At 41.6% G+C, this 17,776-nt stretch overlaps 1 protein-coding gene across 4 annotated transcripts in view; it reads right to left on the bottom strand.

The window, feature by feature from the left end:
- C3H1orf21 (chromosome 3 C1orf21 homolog) overlaps nt 1-17,776 on the bottom strand; it is a 128,022-nt gene that overhangs the window by 77,720 nt on the left and 32,526 nt on the right. Inside the window, exon 1 of one of the 4 annotated variants that reach the window (XM_065674204.1) lies at nt 1,670-1,761. The exons of the other annotated variants lie outside the window; for them this stretch is intronic. Coding sequence (XP_065530276.1) covers nt 1,670-1,742 — 73 coding nt within the window. The 5' untranslated portion in view covers nt 1,743-1,761. Of the gene's footprint in view, nt 1-1,669; nt 1,762-17,776 lie in introns of those variants that run through there. 4 annotated transcript variants of the gene reach the window in all.

The raw sequence follows: 17,776 nt of genomic DNA, 5'->3' as shown, positions 1-17,776 counted from the left end.
CAGCACACCTGCTTGTGCCAAGGCAGCACTGGGACGCATCAGGACATGGTCTAGGAGGGCTCCACAGCTGCCCTCGAAGTGATTTCCTTGCCCATTCCCAAAGCCACAGAAACAAGGATGTGGCCACCAGGTTGAGAGCAATTCTGCTTTTGCTACTGCAGCTGCAGGTTCCCTGACAAGCAGCTTTTACCATGCAAGGGGAAGGGCTCTGGACAGAACCACCCCTCATGTCTATTCACAGCCCAGCTTCTACCTTCCATCTTTCCCTATTTAAGCAGGGTATTCCACTCAAAGTGTACAACACATATATGCTCAATCCCTGTTCTAAGCAGCTAACCCTCCCAGGCACCCCTTTACCTGCATTTTCCTTTGTGTTCAGTATATTCTCCAACATGCTTTCTCCTTTTTTTCTTCCTCCCATATATGTACACTTGCGCATAAATTTCTAACTATCACATCCTTCTCTCTTAGCAAGAGCTAGCTACTTGCTTGAAAGTGCAGGATTTTAAACCAGGCACTCATGCTGTCAGTGACAGATACCCCTGAGCTACTTTTTAACCTTACATGGTCACTTTTTTAAAAAAACAACAACAACAACTACAACCGGCAAAACAAAAATACAAAACAACCACAAAAAAAAAAACCCACAAAAAATACAAATAAACCCCCCAAAACAAAAAAAACCCAAAACCAAACCAAACAAGAAAACCCAAAACCCAAACAAAACCAACAAAACAAAACAAAAATAAAAAAAGAAAGAAAAAGAAAAAAGAAAAGAAAACCGTGTTGTAGCACAAGTCAGTATTGAACTATGGAAGCTTTCTGCTTCCTCAAGCAATTGCCAAAGATATTTTTCAAATTGTTGTAATGCATCTACTTGTCAGTTGTACAGACAAAGCTATAGCACTCCTAAGCCACCAACTGCTCTCAAAATTCCTCTATGCATATCCGAGCAGTCAATAATCCGGATTAGGCCATCCTAATTACACTGCCATGCATTGTGAATACCAATACACTCATTTTATGCAAACTATATTGGTTATTCTTAAGTTTTTGCAACACAGTGAAGGTTGCAGCAGACAATTCTTCATGTGTCCAAACAGCAAGACAGCTTGCATTAAGGTAATATGTTTTGTCTCACTATTGGAGTTGTAAATTAAGATCTTTAAGCATTTCAAGCATCAGCTACACTGTGCTTGGAGGCAGGTCACACACAGAGGTATGGGAGATGGAGGAGAAATAGCAGACTGGGAAGGGTAATTTCTAACTGGCCTGGAAATTAAATGTGGACTGACTTTCTTAGAGGATGCAAATCTGCTTAAAGACAATAGCTTTCAATGCACCAGCTGAAACAAATGAGGGAGTAAAATGATCAAGTTTTTACCTCAGAGTCTGTTTCAGATTTCAGATGAAAGCAAGAGCCCCGAGGTAAGCAGAGTCTAAAAACAGTAACTTTGATTGCCAGTTTAAAATATAACCAGTTGTATTATCCCACGGAAAAGGGTATGTCCAGCTATGTGGCAAAGAGCAAGGGGAAGCCAAATGTAACTCAGAAAAGACAAGAAGATGTGTAGCTGGGACTGCTAACAGACTGTACATGGGGAAAATCACTGCACAATGTAAAACCAGCATCTCTCACAGAACAGCTGAGCTGCTCTCACAGAAGTACCTGTTGAATGAATTATCCTCTTGCCTTGTTCAACTATTTTTCCTTTCTTTTTCTGTCGTTCACCAAGGACCATTTAGAAAACGGAAAGAGCTGCTTAGTAATTAAAAAAAAAAAAAAAAAGTATTTCATAACATAGCAGTGGCTTGGTTTTTAGAAGAGGATTTTTTGTGAAGCCTTATACACAGCCAACATGCAGCAATACAAATCGCAAAATACTTAATCGTTGATGAGTACCCAGGAGCGTGATGGTCCCATCTCACAGGACCAGTAAGCTGTAGAAGCAAGCGGAAACAAAGAGATGCAAAACATCAGTGCAGAAGAATAAAGCTCTTTTGGGGAGGGAAGGTAAAATAGCCACAGTCAAATCTCTCTTGCAGCATCCTGGTAGCACACAACAACCTAACTAAAAATATGGTCACATTCAAAGGCATGCTGTGATTAAAGGAAACAAATGGGAATACAAGAACTGGAAGTTTCATCTTTTACATTTAAGAACAGTAATCATAGCAGTGTCTGAAAAAACTACACTACTAATACTTAGATTACGGAGACAGTTTCTTCTGGAGCCAATTAGTTTGGCTGAGAAAGCTACTCCAAAATGACCTCCAAGGTAAGTCTAACACACGTTTCTAGGCAAAATTCTTGGACTACTGTTAACATAGAACAGAGCAACAGACAAGACTGTGACATGCATACCTAACACAATCGAGAAAGAGAGTGAGAGAAGAGCAGCATTAATTTTACAAGAGATGAAATCTGAGATACATGATACTGTGATGATCTCCAGCCTTACAATGCCCCCAGCCTCAGGGAAACAACTCTTGCCCAAGTACTGAAGCCCTCAGTGATGAGGTTTGGGTATTGCTCAGAAATGAAGTAGGTGCTGGTCCTCATTCAGTAGGATGCCTGCAGAGGGTTTTGAGGATGTGAAACATAGTACTTCAAGTGGCAGCAGAGTAACACAGCCATTCTGCCTTCTCCCCCACTTTTGCACAAATACAATTTTCCCTTTTGTTTTCCTGAGCATTTGGGGGTATACAGATTTTTAGAAGCCAATAATAAAAGGAATAAGAAAACCTCAAACCATTTGCAGTTCATGTTCGCCACCCACCATCATTAATTATCAAGATTTGAGAGACAATTTACAAGCTCCAATCTGCAAAAAGCTAGTGAGAAAAATCTCTTAGGCAGATCAAAAGTGTCTACACCACCCCCGAATTAAATGAGACAGGTTTAAGATTAACATCTTATGTGCAGGTCAAGAGAAGGCTACAGACGCTTTCAGATGCTGTACTTTGTACCTCAAGTTTCTTCTGAGCCAAAAAAATGGGGAGCTCAATTCTTAGAATACAAACTGCCTTTGGAAACTTCAGCAATTCCTTTTTTTTTTTTTTTTTTAATTGGTTTGTTTGGTTTGTTTTTTTTTTTTGTTTGTTTTTTTTTTTTAAGGCATGCCTATGTTGTGCTTTTTATTTTACCAGCTCTTTCAACACTTCATTAATCAACTCATCATCCCTTCACCTCTTATTTCTGGCAGTCACATCCAAGGCTGCATCCTCAACAAAACATATTTTGCTTCCACAGCTGAAAAACACATACTTACTGGCAAATGGAGGATCTCCAGTGTTTTACAACAAATGCATGTTAATGCTTCTATTATCACAGGTGTATTTGTTTTCATCCTTATTGCATTGAGATAACCAATATTTCATCTTCTTCAGGCTGCAGATATATCTAAAAGTTTTCTTCCATGTTGGTCACACCGGAAATGAGGTTACAATTTCACAAAGCTCAAGAGATCAAAGCAGTGAGCTTTGTGCAGCCATCAAGAAAACCCTAAGCTACAAAGAAACACCACACTGGCTTTTCCTAAAATACAATTTTTCCTAAAATACAACAATTGGCAGATCCCAAGAATTTAACTTGCTGATATTAATCACACTTATTTCCTACAAGAAATAGGCCAGGTTTTTTTCCATTTATTCCCCCTTCCTTCCCCACCCCACCCCCCCCAAAAAAAAAAATAAGAAGAAAGCAGCAATGTCTTCTGAACTTGTCCTCCATGACTTCACTGGAAGTTAGCACCTGGGAGTCCCCCACTGTGACATCCCTCTTCCTCAGGCACCTTCCACCACATCCGCTAGAAAAGATGGGGTTTAGGGAGGTTTTTTTCAACTGCCAAAAGGCATTTTTCAGCCAAAAAGACAGAACTTTTGCCCCTGCAGTGCACCAATGGCCTAAGGAGGGTATGAAAATAAAAAGATTAAAGAACCCCTTTAATATAAGCTCTATTTCTCCTTCAAATTATTTGAACCTGCACTGCTGGTGAATAGCACAGTTATATTGAAAATTAACTCACTGACTTGCTAAATGAACAGGGCAAGGTTATGGCAGAATGAGAGGTGCCCACACTCTGGAGTACACCTTGCAGTGGCAGAAGGGGAAAAAGTCAAAGTGAGCGGTGATAATCTGTTCCTTTGAACCCATAAAACATACTCCCTTCCACCTGTTGATACCAATAGCCATGAAAGCTTTTTCCCCCCTTTTTATTAATTGTTCGTCTCTGCAATGCAAAATTTCAGAGTTTATTACCACATTCCAGCATCCTATTGAAAACATGCTGTTCCGGCCGGCTGGGCAAATGCAGCAGTAATCTCACTGAAAGGGGAAAAAATTAGCATTGTGCTATAAAATCAATAGTGCACAAGGAAACAGAGAATACACACCACAGTTTTATAGCATTTCACTCAAGCTGCACTAAAAATACCATTGACAAACTAAACCAGCCCAGTTAGTCAGATGGTAGAACTGCCATTTGCATGTATCCTCTCTTGGGAAGCCATGCTCAGCAGAAATCGTATTTGAAGCATTCCCTTTTCAAAGAGCAAACATACTGCAATTTGACAGCTAGAGACCTGACAGAAAGAACATAAAAGCTCATCTACATAGATTTTCCCAGCAGGGAGGGCCTGGTTTGAATTAATGCTACTGATTCATATAATCAGGTTATTCTTTCTATTACAGGACAGACTTTGCCCTGCTGAGGCTTATCTTACCTTTTTTATCGGAAAGGTTAGTGTCTTATTTTCTTTTGTTCATAATCAGCATTTCTGCTGATCCAATACATTGGTTTTGATGTACTAAAGCAACACGTAATTTCCAAAAACACACTGGAGATGCTATGCTTCTTACGAGAAAAGCAAGATTTTCATACACATTTCACCTGCACAGCCTTTTAAACCAGTAGTGGTGCCACAGCTTCTCTTCACCACGGTAGGCAGTGGCACTCAAACAGAATTTCCAAGGCATCAGGACATTTATCCTATGTATTTTCCCTTTGCAGAAAAAACAAGCACTTTTCAATAAGTGCTAACATAACAATAAACTGAGAACACCTTAAATATTTCCTGCTTTTATATGAGCCACTGCTATAGCTGTTACAAGGAAATCAGAGAGTCACAGTAGAGATTTCTACAACATGCACACAAAATGTTCAGACCTGTGTTTACTACCAAAGATGTTTCAGAGATGGTGGTACAACACAGCATCTCAGCCCATTGCCCAATATTTCTCTTTTGGGTTACAATCAGTGCTGTACGATTGAAAACCTAACAGAAACCAGCATAGGGGACCCAATAAGACCTTTTCCACTGACTTTAGGTGGCTTGAGGTCACTTCCTAAACCTCAAATTTCATGGAAGAAAGACTGTTTTGTGATTTATTTCCAAAGGGATTTTGGAAATGTAGTGCTGGTGATCACAGCCCAGCCAGGCACACTGGTGTGTTGGAGATATTAGACAGGACTACAGAAAAGCCAGGTTCAATTCTCCTTAGTACGACTTTCCTATGTATCTGAGCATAATCTCCAGCACTTATGGTAATAGGAAGAGTGCCCAAGTACCTATAAAGGATAAAGAAACCCAACAATAAGCTCTCATATTTAATTTTATTTCTGTCTTCATAGTTTAAGAGCAAGATGTGGTTTACTGAACAAGATACAGTAAAAGGCCTGAGGTAAGGAACAGAGATTTATATAATGTTTTGTACATGACTAAGTACAGGTCTGAGTATTATCTACCTTTTGAGAACTCACTCCCCTTGCTTTGCTTTACTAAAATTAATTTAAATACACAACCATTACACTTAGCCAATCAACCCCACCATTTATAATTAGATTAAAATTAAATGATGGATAGGAGGATGACCATGAGCCAGCAATGTGCTCTTGTGGCCAAGAAGGCAAATGGCATCTTAGGGTGCATTAGAAAGGGAGTGGTTAGTAGGTCAAGAGAGGTTCTCCTCCCCCTCTACTCAGCCTTGGTGAGGCCGCATCTGGAATATTGCGTCCAGTTCTGGGCCCCTCTGTTCAAGAAGGACAGGGAATTGCTTGAAGGAGTCCAGCGCAGAGCCACAAAGATGATTAAGGGAGTGGAACATCTCCCTTATGAGGAGAGGCTGAGGGAGCTGGGTCTCTTTAGCTTGCAAAAGAGGAGACTGAGGGGTGACCTCATCAGTGTTTCCAAATATGTAAAGGGTGGGTGTCAGGATGATGGAGCTAGGCTTTTTTCAGTGATATCCAGTGATAGGACAAGGGGCAATGGGTGTAAACTGGAACATAGGAAGTTCCACGTTAACATCAGGAAGAACTTCTTTACTGTAAGAGTGACAGAGCACTGGAACAGGTTGCCCAGGGGGGTTGTGGAGTCTCCTACACTGGAGATATTCAAGGCCCGCCTGGACAAGTTCCTGTGTGATGTACTGTAGGTTACCCTGCTCTTGCAGGGGGGTTGGACTAGATGATCTTTTTAGGTCCCTTCCAACCCTTGGGATTCTGTGATTCTGTGATTCTGTATTAGCTGCAGCTGCTCCTTCAACAAAACCATTTGCTTTGGAGAAAAACCTTGAGAGATAATTACCACACTGTGAAAATTCATCCTTCTAAATTCCTCCTGCCCTCTTCCCACCAGTGATGGGGGATACACCTCCAGATGTAAACACTGACTTTGTCCTGAAGTTGAACTCCTTTTAACACTGTCCCTCTCCCAGACAAGCAGTGGCTCCGTGTCTCCTAAAAATATGAATCACATACTTATTTCAACAGTAAAAGCATCAACTATCTAATACCACACATGGGGGATATTACACTAGGACTTTTTAGACTTTGAGGTCTGATCTTTATTCTTTATTCTTCTGCACTTTTACTTCCTTTCCAAACTACTTCTCAATTTTTCTCATGTGCTACCATAATGGTGGGTATAACATACAAACATGGACCTGGTAGATGCCTCCAGCTATGCGAGATGCAATCCCTTCACTTCATGTGGTGATAATTAGCATCTTTCAAAACTCAGTAAGAGCATCTTTAGCATCATCACATCAAAAGTCCAGCAGAGCTATGCTCCTCAGCAAAGGGAATTGTAGACTCCCTGAGAGGTGGGGTGTATACAAGAGTCTCTATCCCATGCACCTGAGGTGATGGTGGCAGTCCAAAGTGAGGGTGAAAGAAAAAGATGAATTCTTCACCTCCAACACTATACAGCATCTGCTATTATAGCAGATCCCCTCTGATACCCAAGACTGAAACTGCAGTGAAAGCACTAGTGCCACAGACCCCATCATCTCTCCCCCCTCTCCAGCTGTATCGATGAAGGATGACCACAAATACAGCAACAATTAATCTATCTCCCCAAACAATCACCTCCAAAAATACAGCATGGGATTATCCCACCTTGCCTTGTGAACCTACTTTCAGTCCCTCTACCCTGCCTGAACACATGCTCTCCAGTTAAACTGTGCACTTCCAGATTTTACCTGGAGACCCTTCCTTGCTCCCCAGTAAGTCTGACAAAGCAGCAAGTTAGGCCAAATTCATCACTACAGAAAACAGGGGAACAGCTGCAAGCTGGAGGGGAACTACTGAATGTCCCTGCAGCACTATAGAGCACACGATATGCACCCCATGTCACCTCCAAGGCATTCTGCATCTAAAGAGCTGTGGCAGGAGCTCATGTGCCACTTTCACCGAAATTAAAACAACTCAGCTATACAGAAGCCAAGGGGATGAGATGCCAGAGACCTGCTAATGTGTCAGCAAGGAAACATTTGCCATATGCACCTCTGCTATTTCTGTGCAATTAAAAGCATGAAACGATTTAAAGGGGCCTTCTTTTTTTTGGAGATGAGCTAGAGAAAGAAGAAATCCTTCTTCACTAACCCAGTAACACTTAGACAACAGAGTAAGTGCAGAGATGCTGCTCAAAATCACGGGAGGTAGCTCGTCCAGGTCAGTGAAGAATAATTCCAGCACAGGCACCCATTGCCATGAACAGCTGCCTTCTCTATAGCTGAAACAACAGCTACAATCTAGCCTAAAATAATCAGTTAAAATTACTGATAAAATCTAAAACTGGCTCATGTCACTCAGCTTTTTTGAACAATTGTAAATGGCATAAGTAAGACTGAAAGGGATGCACACTGCAACCTGCATTCCCAAAATTATACTACTGACTGCTCCCTCCTGCTTAGCAAGGTTATTCCACAGGATCAAAGAGAAGAAAACGGGATTTTTGGTGCTGAAGGCCACAGTATCCAAATGTTTGCACTTGGCTTGATCTGAGAGCCTTATGCAATACTCTATCTGATATTACACACTATCACGCACCCAAGTTGGGTGGGCAGCTGAGAAAGCAGGCTGTGCTGAGGAGCACAAGAGCTTCTCCAGCTGAGAACAGGCAATTGAAAAAGCACAGGTGAGTGAGGGGCTGGGCAATGGGGAGGAAAAGCAACAGGTTGCCACTCCTGTAAAACCTGCTGTGATCCATTCCCTTCTTTGATTGCATCTCCCCATCCAGTGTTCAGGTACTTCCTGAGCAGGACATCCCTGCTGGACCTTGAGGGCTTGCAGAAAACACTTCCTTACTGCCCTCCTTCAACACAGATTTAGGAGCTTACCCAAGTCACAGCTCTCGGTAAGGGCATTTTCCCTGGTAAATGGATATGTGCATAACCAAGCCTGGATACTCAAAAAATAAGATCTAAACCACCTTCCAGCCTACGATATGAGTACATGAGCAATAAACTAACCAAAACCAATTGAAATATTTTTAGTTCACATTAACACAGTTATAACTCAAACACAACCAGCAAGCCCAGAGCTGGATCAGTGGCACAGCAGCAGTGAATGCTGCAGATCTCTCCTCCCACTGATGATGCTGATGGAGTGTCCGACCTCCCTGGGTTACAAGAAGGAACAGTCAGGTCAGCAACTGACTTCATCAGCATTAAAAACATAGAAACCATCTTCTACCTTCTTTAAATGAGCTAAGTATTATTCAGACTGTTAGCATCCTGCCCCTGTACTTTGGTCTAATGTTGCATACCCCCAAAAGTGATCATGTTATTTTTCTGCATGCAGGCAGCTGGCTCTTATTCAGTATCTCATATACCACAGAGTGCTCTTCTGCTTTGACCTACAGTTTAGGGATCTACTTGAACTCAAGAAAACAGTGTTTAAAGCCAACTACGTACAAAACAAGTTAAATCTTTCAAATTAGAAATGCTATGGGACAACACGTCAAGCCCAACTTTCTATTTCACTGTGCAAACTTTTTCTGGATACCACTTGAATTTATTTAAACAGAACACCATGCAGAATAATAATTATGAAGCAATTTGGAGTACAGGAACAGGTTAAAGAACACTTGTAGAACATTTACACCTCGCCTATGAATCCCAGCTCAGTAAAACCCCTGCAGATATGAAGGACAGTTAAGATCAAGGGCACAGTATCCTTTTGGAAAGGTCTGTCATAGTTTGGGTGCTGTTATCCACCAGCTGCTCACTGCTGAACATCAGCTGGATATTAATGTCTCTAGCTCTGACCTGCACCGATCCACTATCAGAGCATTTGGTATCTGCTTCAACTCAAAGGTCAGCCAGCTGAGCAAGAGCTCCAACTCAATGGTCCATGTCTGCAGAGGTTACTGCTCCCACCTGCCTGTGTTGTCCCCTCTTCAAGCGATACTTGCTGGCTCCCAGTAGAGTGAACAGAACTACTGCCACTCTACCCCGGACATCGAGGTCACGTCTATCTGTGCCCTGACTCCTCTTGCAGGTTGCTGAATACAAAAATGTCTGCGGTTGATACAATCAAGACTTGAGAGTGACTGATCCAGCTGCTCTCCCAAAATGCACCCACACAGGATGGGTACATGTGAATTCGCCCAGTTCATCCAAAGCTGGTTTGAACTCGCTTTTGCAGATCAAGTGTTGCAACTCCCCAGGTCAGGAGATCTTTAGTGCAACATCAACGCACGCAAAATACCACACCAGTGACTCTTTGCATGCACAGCATGGACTCTATGATTGTAGAAAACATTAAATAATATTAAGTTGTTTTTGCAAAGTGTGCATGTGCCTTCTCATCTCTGCAGGAACAGTGAAGATTACAGACTAATGAGCGCTGCTTACCATCAAAAACTGAAAGTGGAACTGACTCAAGGTCTGGGAACCATCCAAAAACATTTGGAGTACTGCGGAGCAGGGGGTCATACATCAGTCTAGCTGCAGGACTGTAAAGTTTCTAAAGTCAGGGAGATGAATTGCTGGCTTGAGGTGCTGCAGTTGTGAAAGATGTATAACTGAGCACAAACACGCTGGAGGAAACAGTCCTGAAAGGAAGCAGCAAATGAAGTGTTCTCCCACGCCCCCTCACAGTCGCCTGGCCACACAGTAGAGCTCTCACCATGATTTTTCTGCCAAACTGACAAGAATAGAAGCGGGGGGGAAGGGGATGGACAGGAGGTGGAAAGGGGGGAAACAGCTGAAAATGTTACGGCCTCACAGGAGGCAGAGCAAGGAGAGAAACCCATGACCAGTATAACACACATTCTGCTCAACTGTAGGAGCATGGAAGAAATGTATAAAAAAAAATTGAAGAAGGTTCCAAATACCATTGAATGATATCAGTAGGAATTTTGTGGATTGGCTTTTTTTTGTTTGCTTGTCTGGGGGGGGCGGGGGAGAGCGGGTTGCGTCATTTTTTGGGTTTTGGGGTTGTTTTTTTGCGTTTGGGGTTTTTTGTTTGTTTTGGGGTTTTTTGTTTGGTTTTTGTTTCATTTGTTTGTTTGGGTGGTTTTGTTTGGGGTTTTTTTTATGTTCTTTGAGGGGGGGGGGTGTCTGGGTGGGGTTTTTTGTGGGGTTTTTTTTAAGAATTGAACTGCCAGAACAATACAACTGGCCACAGGATTGTAACTCTTGTGGATAACCCACACCAAACCACAACGGCACAGAAATCTAAAAACACTACAGCTCTGCAGATATACACCCAGGAACAGAAAACTGATGGAAAGAAAAGTTAACGCAACACTGTTCAATTTGCAGCCAAACAGCATATGTACTCATGTCCTTGTTGCTTTTTTTAAAGTACTTTTAGTCTTTTGTAATCCATATTTCTGTTTTCTTCAGGAGACCTGTATTATTTTGTTCCAATCCTGCATACATTTGCATCCTCAGAGCCATCTCCTGCTTATTCACATCCAAGGGCAGAAGACACATCTATAGACATGTGGAAATTTCACCTACTGTACTGTTTTCATCATCTTGAAACCAGAAGAACAATCCTGATTCAAAAGTTTTTTCCAATTTTTTCTGCTATGCTCCAAGCAGGTCTCCTTTCTCATGTAGATGAACTGAGCCAGCCCTCCACAAGCTACCTGGACTACTTTTTCTTTTGCCCATAATGAACTCTACTTACAATTACTTTCTTATTCAAATGCTCAAATACTGCTCCTTTTCAATTCAATGTCAACTAAACTAAGACCGTAGTTACTTACATACTGTCACCAGCAATAAGCAGCCAAGGAACATGCGCTTCTGCATACTATCCACACAAACAATTGCTAAAGCCAACTCAGCAGCCTTCAAACTTCAAATATTTTGACCTACTGCTGATATTTGTGCAGAAACTACATGAAAACCATCACAATTCAATCGTACTTCTATTCAACAGCATAGCATCATTTTTGGTTTTTTTATAAACTCTCTAAAAAGATGTCATATGGCTGCATCATCTTCTTCTGGTATGTTTACTACTTTGAGATGTAGTTTTGGTTAAATCTGATATATTTTTGTTCCTTCTTTATTTTGTTGCTACTTCCCCCCTTGCATCCAGTACGGACGAACTGAAATACCCTGCTGAATTAAATTGTTTCTAGCACTGCAGGTTCACCATCCCCAGCCACATCAGGTCCATCAGGACCATTTCACCAACCAGGATCCATGACTCCCTGTAACAGTGAAACTTTAACACAGCTGCATCCAAAGTTAAAAGTCAGCCAACCAACAGCTGTACAATGTTAAGCTCATTGGCCTCTTTACTCCCACATTTAACTTTTTGTACATGAAAATAGCAGCTGCTTTCCTGAGAGTAAATTCTGCAATGTCTTTATAGCTTTCCTCTCCCCAATTCAGGTTCAAGGATTTAATTTTAGAAGCAGAAAAAATAAGTAAGTTTATGAACTTTAACAGCAGGCAGGCTGTCTTGGATATGCTTTTATGATGTTATGAATGCAATACTGAGACTAAATTCAAAAAACAATGAATTTTATATTAAGAAAAAAAAAATCAGAATCAAATTATTTCAAGTTGCAGTACTTCTCCAAAAGCTAACACTCAAAATCAGAGTTTGCCAGAACAGTACCAGACACAAATCCATTCACATAAGAGCAGAACAAAGCAGAGCAAATCTCAGCCCTTTGCAGGAGACCTGCTCACTGACATACAGCCCACCTGGCTGTGGTTGGCCACAGTCCTCCCTCAGACATCTCTGCATGTCTTTTTAATGCTTGGGGTTTTTTCTTAAAGTAAGGCAGCACCAAGAAAAAATTGTACTAACACACACAAATTCTATCCAGCTCTCTAATCTTGGTTTTCCCTTTTGCAATGCTAAAAACATACACAGCAAAACCACTCCTCTTTTCCCCCTGCCAAGAATGTGATTGCACCACACAAACTCAGCTTTTAAACAGCGCAGCTATACGGTTCCAAGTATAAACCAGTGATGTGCAAGATCCTGCATGGATTGTGCACCTCTCCCCCAAGCCCAGGAATGTAGATGGTCACAACTGACCAAAGAGCCTGCAACTGAAAGCTGGTTCAATGTTATTTCTAAGAAAAAACATATAACCAAATCCAGTTCCCCAGAACAGCATTTAACTCAAAACAACGTAACTGTAAATGCTGGCGTCATTTATAGCACCTGTAAATCATATATTGCCAGACAACTGACAAACACAGTCTCATGAAATTCAGCTCCCAGAACAGTATGTACCAAAACACTATAAATCCTTCAGTCAGTATTACTGTATTTTTCCATCCCCATGTTATATGCAAATTTTGCCCAACTGAATTATGGTACTGTAGCTGAGCACTTACCAACTATATTTTAAACAGACTATTTAAAGATGCCTACATCCCACTGCAAAAAAACATCATTAGAACAGAGACAGCAGAAAAGCACCAAGCCCAGAAGCTAATAACAGGATTCTTCTCCCTTCTTGTTTCTCTTCAATCACGTTTCTAATTAAAAAAATTAGATGACAAATAGCCACTGTTTTGTCATCTACACTGAATCGTTTAATACATATGTCAGTGTTCATAAATAAACCATACTGCATCAGGATAAAGTTGAGATCTTTGAAACACCAAAGACTAAATCCAGAATATCAACGCAAGAGCTTGAAGCTAAAAAAGAAAAAAAAAAAAAAAAAAATCAAGGAAAGAGTAAGAATCACAGAATCACAGAATCCCAAGGGTTGGAAGGGACCTAAAAAGATCATCTAGTCCAACCCCCCTGCAAGAGCAGGGTAACCTACAGTACATCACACAGGAACTTGTCCAGGCGGGCCTTGAATATCTCCAGTGTAGGAGACTCCACAACCCCCCTGGGCAACCTGTTCCAGTGCTCTGTCACTCTTACAGTAAAGAAGTTCTTCCTGATGTTAACGTGGAACTTCCTATGCTCCAGTTTACACCCATTGCCCCTTGTCCTATCACTGGATATCACTGAAAAAAGCCTAGCTCCATCATCCTGACACCTACCCTTTACATATTTGTAAACATTGATGAGGTCACCCCTCAGTCTCCTCTTCTCCAAGCTAAAGAGACCCAGCTCCCTCAGCCTCTCCTCGTAAGGGAGATGTTCCACTCCCTTAATCATCTTTGTGGCAATGATGTGGCAAAAAGAGACAGTATTTTTAGTTCCTCAAGGCTTTGTGCAGAACAACGTGGAAAGAAGAGCTGTTGTGCATGCAGAGGCCTTCACCATTGTACCTCCTCCTACAGGGGCATGCTAATGTACAAGCACCAACATGGGGAATTCTCTTAGTGACCATCATCTGGAAGAGTGACAAGTTTTAAAATATACTGAAATAAAAACTAAATTTTTTTTCTTTCCTTTCCTAACAGAGAAGTTAAGTCTAAACGCTCAGATTTACCAAATATGCTGTAAACAAAAACTAAAAAATGAGGACATTTTACCTAGAAATCTTTTATCTATTATGATAAAAAGCTTGCCATAACACTCCACCATCATGTTATTTTGCTGTTTGACAAAACCTGTGGTTTTCCTATTTATGACACTGCCACCCCTGGAAGAGATTTTTCAATACACCAAGTCCCCACAGCACGGCAGTCTGCAGCTGGAGCAAGGAAAGCTTGCTTTGAACACTACCATACAAACTCAAGAGGAAACCAAGCAATGTGAGAAGCAATTTGATAAGGAACTCTGTAAAATCAGCTTTGTGTTACCAATGCCGTCCTGCCTCCTCACAGCAAGATTATGGGAATTATCAACTGCTCGCTGGGATAGAAGAGACCTTCCAAAGTCCTCCCAAAACACCAGGGAACAGAGAAATGTCATGGCAATATGGGAAGAAGTTGCTTAGCAACTCTCTGACAGACCAGTTGGCTGAAAGAAATTAAGAGAAATTAGACACAGAAACTTTGCTTTCTACAAGGTCCTCAGATGACGTGAACCACATCGCTTGGGTGACTTTTGTAGGGCTAAGTCAGTCTGTGCCAGTTGTGCATGCAGGGCAAAAATATCAAGTATCAACAACTACCCAGTAAAGAAATAAAGCTGCAAAGGAAATCAGGGTAGGAAGCCTTGATTACCTGCAGGCTCCATACTGAAGGCGCACAAAAGCAACAACTTGGATTTCATTACCCAAATGCCAATAACTGTCCCCAAGCATCCCAAAAAGTCAGTTTCCAAGCAAGCACCAGAGATCAGACTTTGAATGCAGCCAAGATGCAAAACCAGGAACTGCAATTCCTCAGGCATTTGCCAGCTGGCACGCACAGAAGGCACCAGCTCTAACGGAAGCTGTAACCCTGTCAGCTTGGTTTCTCCTCTCTTCTTAGGCAATAAAAATATGTTACACAGGCCTCTGAATTCAAAGGATAAATGACAGTATTTAAGCTAAAATATGACAGGAGGAATTATGGGAATGATGTGGATGCTCACATAGCCCAGAGTTAAAAGCTGGGCTTACCAACGGGTTCATGTCTTCACTCTGGACAACCCACTTCCCCAGCCTGCATGGATCACCGAAGAGAGGTTCAATAAAACGGATTTATTTGATGCAAACAAGCCTTTCTGTAGTTACAGTGGTTTTCAAAAAAAAAAAAAAGTATTCATTTTTGCTATTATTTGACACAGAAGATCAATTTGCATGTGACCAGCACATTTCAATCTATAATGTAACTGATCAAAGTTTAATGGAACATTAATCTTGGTTTAAGGCTGCTTAAGTGCCTTATTAGGGAAAAGAAAGGGGGGGAGGGGAGCCTGATTTTATGTAAGCCAAAGTACAGACACAGAGAAGGACCTTAACAGGTCTTTTATTTGTGTCTAAAACCCAAGCCTGGAATTTCAGAGCACAGCAGACTTTTTCAGAAGGAAGGGGAGCAAGCAATCTGATTTTTACATGACAAAATCCACCACTTTTGTATTTTCATCACAGCACTCAGATTTCCTTGGTGGTTTGCAAGTGAAAAGCCAGCCCAGGATGGAGACCTCCCCCTGGCCCCCCTCCCTGAGCCCCAAGGATTTCACTCCCTGAGAGCGGCCACGCACCCTCATGGAATACCAATGACATGGGATGGCACATCTGGGAATCAAAACAAGGGGCCCCAAAACAGGCTAGCAGAACGCAGGCAAGAACCTCACCTTCAGCAGGAACAAATTCTGGTTTGATTTGCTAAAATAAACAAAGACATAAAATAAACACATTGCCCTGCTCACGTCTCAACCCACTGCACAGCTGGTAGCTAATGGGTATATTACAGGCAGTGTCTGAGGTGTGGAACACGCCCATGACATTTTTCTACTCTCCAGTTTTCAGGGACACGAAATGTTTTATTCAGTCAAAACTTACCAGGGAAAAATAGCCCATTTTTCATTCAAGCTAGCTAGAGGGAGAAGTGGGAAACTTTCTGCAGCAACCTCGAAAATTACAGATCGATGAGCCTTCAGAAATCCATGACAGTGTTTGAAAACAACTACAGAAACATGTTACATCAAAAAATTGTAACCTAGCTTCAGTCATGGAAGTCAAATGTCACATACCTGAACACTCAAAAGCCAGCAACAGTATCTTGGAGGGAGTTTATTGCAGAACCCTGGCAAGTCATTTTTAAGGAACCTTAGAAAGTCACCTGGCATGCCAGAGAGAAAAGAAGGAAGATCTTCTTAAGGGCAAGTTTACCCTTAAAAGGCTTTACCAACTGTCAACACAAGGAAATAACTCCTCCATAAGAGCCTCACTCAGGAGAGCTGAGTGGTCCTACAGCCTGCCTGCCTTCATTCAGTCCTCATTAACTCGTGTCCAATCACATAACAATAAACTTCAGTACAGAAAAAAAAAGCCCAAACCAAACCAAACAGACCCACAAAATAGACTTCACTAAATACAGAGATAAACCACATCTCCAGAAAAGAGTGGCCACGGAAGAGCTATACATGATGGGTGGCAGTAAACTGGGCAAATTAATCAAGACGAGAGAAAAATGGAAAATCCCAAGGGACCAGAGAAGAGCCAGACAATTAAGCTGCCCAGTAGAGGAATAAACTTATCTTGACAAGCACAAGGTAACACAGATTAGAAGGAATAAAGTAGAACTGTGACCCAGGCTTTACTGTGGACAGCTCAATGACAACCTATCTTTGGGATTTGGAAAACACTGTAAAAACATGACAAAAAATAACACAAAGGCACATTACCATATAATATTTTATGTCTTGCCTTTATTTCATCATTTACCTTAGGACATTCTGCATACTGAATTAAAATATAAAACAAAACCTAAATCAAAACAGTAAAATTATTAATTTATACTGAGTTGACAGGCTGAGAAAGTTGGGACTGTTCAGCCTGGAGAAGAGAAGGCTGCGTGGAGCCCTCATAGCAGCCTTCCAGTACCTGAAGGGGGCCTATAGGGATGCTGGGGAGGAACTCTTCATTAGGGACTGCAGTGATAGGACAAGGGGTAATGGGTTAAAACTTCAACAGGGTAAGTTTAGATTGCATATAAGGAGGAAGTTCTTTACTGTAATGGTGGTGAGGCACTGGAATGGGTTGCCCAAGGAAGTTGTGAGTGCTCCATCCCTGGTGGTGTTCAAGGCCAGGTTGGACAGATCCGTGGGTGACATGGTTTAGTGGGAGGTGTCCCTGCCCATGGCAGGCAGGTTGGAACTAGATGATCTTAAGGTCCTTACCAACCCTAACTGTTCTATGATTCTATGACTTACATAGCAAGATGAAATAAAACAGATAATACACACTTTGTTTATACATACAAACAGTCAACTAGTCTTACTACCAGGCTTCACCCTGGTACACTAATTTGGTAGTTCTCTCAACTTCTAAAAATCCCTCTTGAAGGCGCAACACCATTTCACAGCAAGTTTTAGTCAGTGGAAAACAGTTGGAAGAGCTGTCATGATCTGGCATAATAATATGCAAGACAGTTCTTGCATATTATGCCTGTCTCTGATGCAATCTGTAGTTAAAAACCTACAAGTACCTTGCTGCTGCACCCTCTTAG

This window comes from Lathamus discolor, chromosome 3 (genome assembly GCF_037157495.1).
Source record: "Lathamus discolor isolate bLatDis1 chromosome 3, bLatDis1.hap1, whole genome shotgun sequence".
Taxonomy (NCBI): Eukaryota; Metazoa; Chordata; class Aves; order Psittaciformes; family Psittacidae; genus Lathamus; species Lathamus discolor.
This window is presented reverse-complemented; position numbering and strand designations above follow the sequence as displayed.